The sequence below is a fragment of the Onychostoma macrolepis genome, chromosome 22, assembly GCF_012432095.1.
Source record: "Onychostoma macrolepis isolate SWU-2019 chromosome 22, ASM1243209v1, whole genome shotgun sequence".
Classification (NCBI taxonomy): Eukaryota; Metazoa; Chordata; class Actinopteri; order Cypriniformes; family Cyprinidae; genus Onychostoma; species Onychostoma macrolepis.
The window spans coordinates 18897133-18903652 of record NC_081176.1 but is presented as its reverse complement, the minus strand read 5'-3'; the positions used below and the strand labels follow the sequence as shown (position 1 = coordinate 18903652).

General features: G+C 36.6%; 2 protein-coding genes across 5 annotated transcripts in view; both read right to left on the bottom strand.

The window, feature by feature from the left end:
- Positions 1 to 806: 806 nt before the first annotated feature.
- On the bottom strand, positions 807 to 4304 carry atpaf1 (ATP synthase mitochondrial F1 complex assembly factor 1). The gene is made up of 9 exons (XM_058760857.1): positions 4072 to 4304; positions 3888 to 3996; positions 3561 to 3608; positions 3405 to 3467; positions 3240 to 3290; positions 2961 to 3008; positions 1941 to 2036; positions 1751 to 1858; positions 807 to 1674 (listed from the first exon to the last, which is right to left on the bottom strand). The coding sequence occupies exons 1-9, from the start codon at positions 4278 to 4280 to the stop codon at positions 1498 to 1500; spliced, it is 909 nt and encodes a 302-aa protein (XP_058616840.1). The 5' UTR covers positions 4281 to 4304; the 3' UTR covers positions 807 to 1497.
- A 1626-nt stretch (positions 4305 to 5930) lies between these two features.
- frem1b (Fras1 related extracellular matrix 1b) overlaps positions 5931 to 6520 on the bottom strand; it is a 32327-nt gene continuing 31737 nt past the window's right edge. For 3 of the 4 annotated variants that reach the window (XM_058761716.1, XM_058761719.1, XM_058761717.1), the window contains one exon: positions 5931 to 6468. In XM_058761716.1, the coding sequence (XP_058617699.1) occupies positions 6266 to 6468 (203 nt within the window). In that variant the 3' untranslated portion in view covers positions 5931 to 6265. The remainder of the gene's footprint in view (positions 6469 to 6520) is intronic. The other variant, XM_058761720.1, reaches the window with a different exon arrangement.

Here is a 6520-nt window from a genome sequence, read left to right as displayed (position 1 = left end):
TGCAGATGAGCTGAAGGCCACTATCAGAGCAACCTGGGCTCTCATAACACCTGAGCAGTGCCACAGACTGATCGACTCCATGCCACGCCGCATTGCTGCAGTAATTCAGGCAAAAGGAGCCCCAACTAAGTATTGAGTGCTGTACATGCTCATACTTTTCATTTTCATACTTTTCAGTTGGCCAAGATTTCTAAAAATCCTTTCTTTGTATTGGTCTTATGTAATATTCTAATTTTCTGAGATACTGAATTTGGGATTTTCCTTAGTTGTCAGTTATAATCATCAAAATTAAAAGAAATAAACATTTGAAATATATCAGTCTGTGTGTAATGAATGAATATAATATACAAGTTTCACTTTTTGAATGGAATTTGTGAAATAAATCAACTTTTTGATGATATTGTAATTATATGACCAGCACCTGTATATATAAATAAATAAAAAACGCTTATGTCGTGCACCTGCGTATTACATGTTCCTCTATGTTTCTTCTCAATGTCGCCATCTGCTGGCCTGGAATGCATTATACAGCGTTTTGAATTCGTTTTCGTGGATCTGTGTGAACAGGGATCTTGTAACAACGTTGTCCTCTGTACATGAAAAATACAAAGGAATTTCAAAAACAATTTGGCGAATGTTTCAAAAACATTTTGACTTCATTTTAAATTGTTAAATTTAAACTTTACAAATCCACTAAAAATGCGGTCAGTTGGTTAAAAGTCATCAGCAAAATGATTCAGAAAAGTGAAGTTGGATTTTGAGAAATTCAAGCAACATTTCCATGCCACTTATATATTTTGTTTTCAAATTCTTACACAAAATACAGGATTAGGTACATAAATACTGCCAAACTGTGAAGCTTTATTATGAATAACACCACAATGGATAAATACAAGAACATTACTGTATGCTACTTGGGTCCTCAGGATATTTCAGTCTATTTGTGGATCTCACTTACCAGGCTACAGGTGTGTTTATCTCAGTTAAGAATGAGAAAAGACGCCTGTATTTTTTGGCAAACAGGCCTGAACACCTTAAATGCTATCTAATTTCAATAATTTAGAGTAATACTATACACAAGGAAGAACTAAGTGCGCCATTTATGCAAGAAGTGGATGCATAAACATCTACAATATGACTTTTATTTTGTTCGAAACAAATTCACGGCATAAAAAAAAGTTTCCTTTTTGCATTTTTAAGCACAAAATTAACATGCAAATTATCGTACAGTATTTCGTGCCATATGCTAATCAGGACATTTTATTGGAGTCAAATGAGAACCGAATCTGCATACACGGTAGCAGATAATCATGATGTATAAATATTTTCATATGACACATCTATTGTGAGTCTATTTAACTCATATCTACTGAAAGGCAACACATATCTTCTCATCTGGCTGCAAAGCCTCTCACAGGCCTCCATACATAATTACAGAGTGTTTCTTTCCCAAGGCCACAGTCCACATAGGGAAACACCATATTTATTGCCTTTGTATTATTTTGTAGTGACTGCTGGTCCAACACCACTCTGTTCTAGTTCTGCTATCACAGACATGTGTTTAAACTCCGCCGGTTGGTGGTTGAAGGTCTCAACCAATCGGAAGGTCTCAAGCCGCTGCGATCCGTAAAACAGCTGCACCTGATTGGCCAAGCACTGTGCCTGGTGGACAGTCTGAAAGAGGTTTATAAAAATAAATTAAAAATCACACAGATTGTTTTGTTGTACTTAGTAACTTCATTTAACGTACCACAAATTTGCTATCCATCTCAGCGGTCATCAGCACGATGCCTTTGTCCTTTTTCAGGTCTGTATAGTGGTATAAAATTAGCTGGCTGGGTGCGTTTTCTCCCATTGTCTGAAATACAATTCAATTTCAGTAACCATGCCAACAGCAGTGTGGAATTTATATTAAATATATATACATAAAAAAATAATACCTGAGCATTGATTAAAGATGTGAAGTGAAGTTCATGACCAGCCCACTGGCCCACAAAAAACTCATAGCCCTCCTTCTGGGGCAGAGCGTACAGAAACTGTGCAAAAAATACATTATCATATATAATATATCTATAATCATAGATTATATATCATATGAAGATTTCACTTTCTGGTAATGTACATGCTGGTACATAAGGATGGGATTCGTAAAAAAAATCAACTCATTAAAGTGATTTGTTCAGGAATCAAACTACACTAGTTGCGCGATGTGTTTGATTCACTAAAAGATCCTGTCTTATTAAAGTGATTCATTATGGAATCAGACTACGCCGATTGCGCTGCATGTTTGATTCATTAAAAAAGAGCCGGCTCATTAGAGTCACTCATTCAGGAATTGAACTACACTGGTTGCACTGAATGTTTGATTCATTAAAAATAACTCCTTCATAACAGTGATTCATTCGGGAATTGGACTATGCTGGTTGCGCTGTATATTTGATTCATTAAAGTGATTCGTTTGGGAATTGGGCCACACAAAATTGTATTGTATTTGATTGACTAAAAAGAACCATGCGTCATGTGTTTGATTCACTAAAAAAAACTGCTTCAAGAGAGTCAATGGAATCAAAAGACAAACGTTGTGCTGTATGTTTTCAGTAAAAAGAACCGACTTATTAAACTGATTCATTCGTCAATCGAACCACTGTCTGTTTCACGCTATAGATTCATTAGAAGTATTATGGAACCATTGAATAAATTAGGAACAACACACACATTACAACTGCTAATGTTACATTTTTCTGTACTTTTCTTGGTTCCCAACCTTATCGGTAAGTTTTATAGAAGATCAGAGGCCACAGATAGCCTATGATCAGGATATTCATAATACTAACTCCTCATCATGACTGGGCTTATGAAAGCCACTCCTGAAAGTATCTACTGACACCAAGTGGACATTTAGCATTTTGCAGGGTTATTTGTTGGTATGAAACTTCACAATTAAAAAACAACATACTTACAGTTGGGCAAGATTTGGCACGATGAAAAATAATGTCAAATGTTGATCCCTATAACAGAGAATTACAAGATCATTAATTTTGGGTAAGAACATAGATCTGATGACAAAAAAAAAAAAAAAAAAAGAGCTAAAATTTGACTGCTTATTGCAATAAATTGAACTGCTTTGAAAAAATAAAAAATAAAAAGCAGTACATATTAAGCTTAAGAGTTTATTACAGGATTATTAACAGTTTATGACATTGTTATTACAGGAGTTAATAGACTGATACACAACTCACTGGTATGACGGCACTGATCGTGTCTTTCTTTGAGAAGTACTGCATCCATAGCTGCACACAGAAGATTTGGTGTGGTGGTCTATTTTATATATTTTTTTACAGTACATTCTAACTGCATGCTTAGACTGTAAAAACGTTTTGTTTTATTAATATTCTTCCTCTTACCTCTGCAATTTCAGATCCAGATTTCTCCTGAACCAAATCAAGGTTGAGAATAGACCCCAATGTCTATAAAATAAGAAAAAAAGCAAAAGACACAAATGATAAACGGTAAATCTCTAATTTACCATTTAAATAGGAATGAGGTAACTAATAGCTGACCTTATCTTTGGTGAAGCCCCCAGCTTCTGCTTTACCACGATTGTTCAGCTACAAATACAACAAAATGGGCAAATTATGTGTCTTCCTAAATATTGTATTGTATATTACATTTACTAAACAATCATTTATGGTTTATAATGCTAAATTATATAATAAAATCATACAGATACAATTTAATTCATTACATAATACAATAAATACCATTTCAACGAAATATATATATAACAAATAACACGTTAAACGTATAAATAATTTACAAGTAGGCATCAAAATCTAGCAGAGCACGAAGGTAAATTGATAAATGAAAATGTAAGCTGTGCTCATCACCTCTTTCTCCATGTACTTGACGAACTCAGCTTGTCTGGACTGTCCCAGCGGCTCTGTCTTCACCTCACTGCGCTTCTCCAGCCGGGCTTTATATTCTTGAGGTTTTGAACTGATGTTACAGTACTACACATGTTAGATTAATGCCTGACAGTTTATTTATTATCAGCGTTTGACAGCTGCTCACCTCCGCAGTTTCCTGATCTTCTCTTCATATTTACTGTAATACGGATTTTCCTCCAGCTCCGGTTCTTTCTTCATGGAAAACGCCCTGAACTGAGACGGCACGAGTCCTGGAATCAGCGGTCGGATGCCAGTGGCTCTGACCGCCAACATCCCTCGGTACAAACATGACATTTGTACCACGGCCGCCGCCATCTTTTCCCCGTCCCACATCTATGAGCGTCCGGGCGGAACCAAGTTTTAAATAGACACAAAATATATTGGTTCCTACACTAAAAATGTATGTATGGAATGGATTATTTTATTATGTCTCCTAATACAAATCTATGGTTAGATTATGGTTAATCTATGGACAGACAGACAGATGCTCAATGTGCAATCTAAACCTTAAATATATTACAGATATAGATAGAACGACAGATAGACAGCTAGACAGAGGATAGAATGACAGACAGACAGATAATAGATAGACAGAAGGACGGATAGACAGACAGACAGCTAGACAAACAGATGATAGATAGACAGATAGACAGCTAGACAAACCGACGATAGATAGACAGATAGAATGACAGACAGCTAGACAAACAGATGATAGACAGCTAGACAAACAGACGATAGATAGATAGATAGATAGACAAATAGAATGACAGACAGACAGCTAGACAAACCGATGATAGATAGATAGAATGACAGACAGACAGACAGCTAGACAAACCGACGATAGATAGAGACAGATAGAATGACAGACAGACAGCTAGACAAACCGACAATAGATAGACAGATAGAATGACAGAGAGACAGACAGACAGCTAGACAAAGATGATAGATAGACAGAAAGAATGATAGACAGACGATAGATAGATGGAATGACAGACAGACAGCTAGACAAACAGACGATAGATAGACAGAACGACAGATAGACAGACTGATAGACAGACGATAGATAGATGGAACGACAGACAGACAGCTAGACAAACCGACGATAGATAGACAGATAGAATGACAGACAGACAGCTAGACAAACAGATGATAGATAGACAGCTAGACAAACCGACGATAGATAGACAGATAGAATGACAGACAGACAGACAGCTGGACAAATAGATGATAGACAGATAGACAGCTAGACAAACAGACGATAGATAGATAGACAAATAGAATGACAGACAGACAGACAGCTAGACAAACAGATGATAGACAGCTAGACAAACAGACGATAGATAGATAGACAAATAGAATGACAGACAGACAGCTAGACAAACAGATGATAGACAGACAGATAAACAGACGATAGATAGACAGATAGAATGACAGAGACAGACAGACAGCTAGACAAACAGACGATAGATAGATAGATAGAATGACAGACAGACAGCTAGACAGACGATAGATAGATTGACAGACAGATAGAATGACAGAGAGACAGACAGACAGCTAGACAAACAGACGACTGATAGATAGATAGAACGACAGACAGACAGCTAGACAGACAATAGACAGATAGAATGACAGAGAGACAGACAGACAGCTAGACAAACAGGCGATAGATAGATAGAACGACAGACAGCTAGACAGACGATAGATAGATAGAACGACAGACAGACAGCTAGACAGACGATAGATAGATAGACAGATAGAATGACAGAGAGACAGACAGACAGAAAGATAATAGATAGATAGATAGAATGACAGACAGATAGACAGAATGACAGACACAGACAATAGACAGATAGAATGACAGAGAGACAGACAGACAGCTAGACAAACAGGCGATAGATAGATAGATAGAACGACAGACAGCTAGACAGACGATAGATAGATAGAACGACAGACAGACAGCTAGACAGACGATAGATAGATAGACAGATAGAATGACAGAGAGACAGACAGACAGAAAGATAATAGATAGATAGAATGACAGACAGATAGACAGAATGACAGACACAGACAGACAATAGATAGATAGAATGACAGATAGGCGATAGATAGATAATCATTTATATAGTGCACAAATAAATAACTCCATAAATATAACCTTTTTTGTTATCACTTTTATTTGATATTTATTAATTGTATTTATTTTAATAACCCAAGAAAGCATGTCATTGTGCGCTGCAATATAATTATTCAACATTTCGATGGCTACAATGTATTTTAAATCATTAAGAAACAAGAGCATTATAAAATAAATATCTGTTTTAACTGATTTGTGCAGGTGCTGAACAAATGTATCTGTGTTCGGATCCATCGATGCAACTTTTAGGAATCCATATCTTCTGGCTCTGAGCTAAAACACAGCTGGCAGCAGAGCTGGCTTGCTCCTCATTATCCTTCCTGAGTTTGGAGAATGTCAGCAGTTTTCCATCCGTCCACGACCACTGTTTTGGCCCGCCAGTGAGCCCTGCACAAATCACACCAATATGCTTATATACAGGACACTTCACATTCAGGAT

Bases quoted from the DNA above. Each gene is read 5' to 3' on its own strand.
- atpaf1 (XM_058760857.1), bottom strand. From the start codon at position 4,280: ATGTGGGACGGGGAAAAGATGGCGGCGGCCGTGGTACAAATGTCATGT. The intron at 3,997-4,071 runs GTGAGCAGCTGT...CTGTAACATCAG, and splicing joins AAGATCAGGAAACTGCGGAG to TTCAAAACCTCAAGAATATA. The intron at 3,009-3,239 runs GTGAGTTGTGTA...TCTCTGTTATAG, and splicing joins CGATCAGTGCCGTCATACCA to GGATCAACATTTGACATTAT.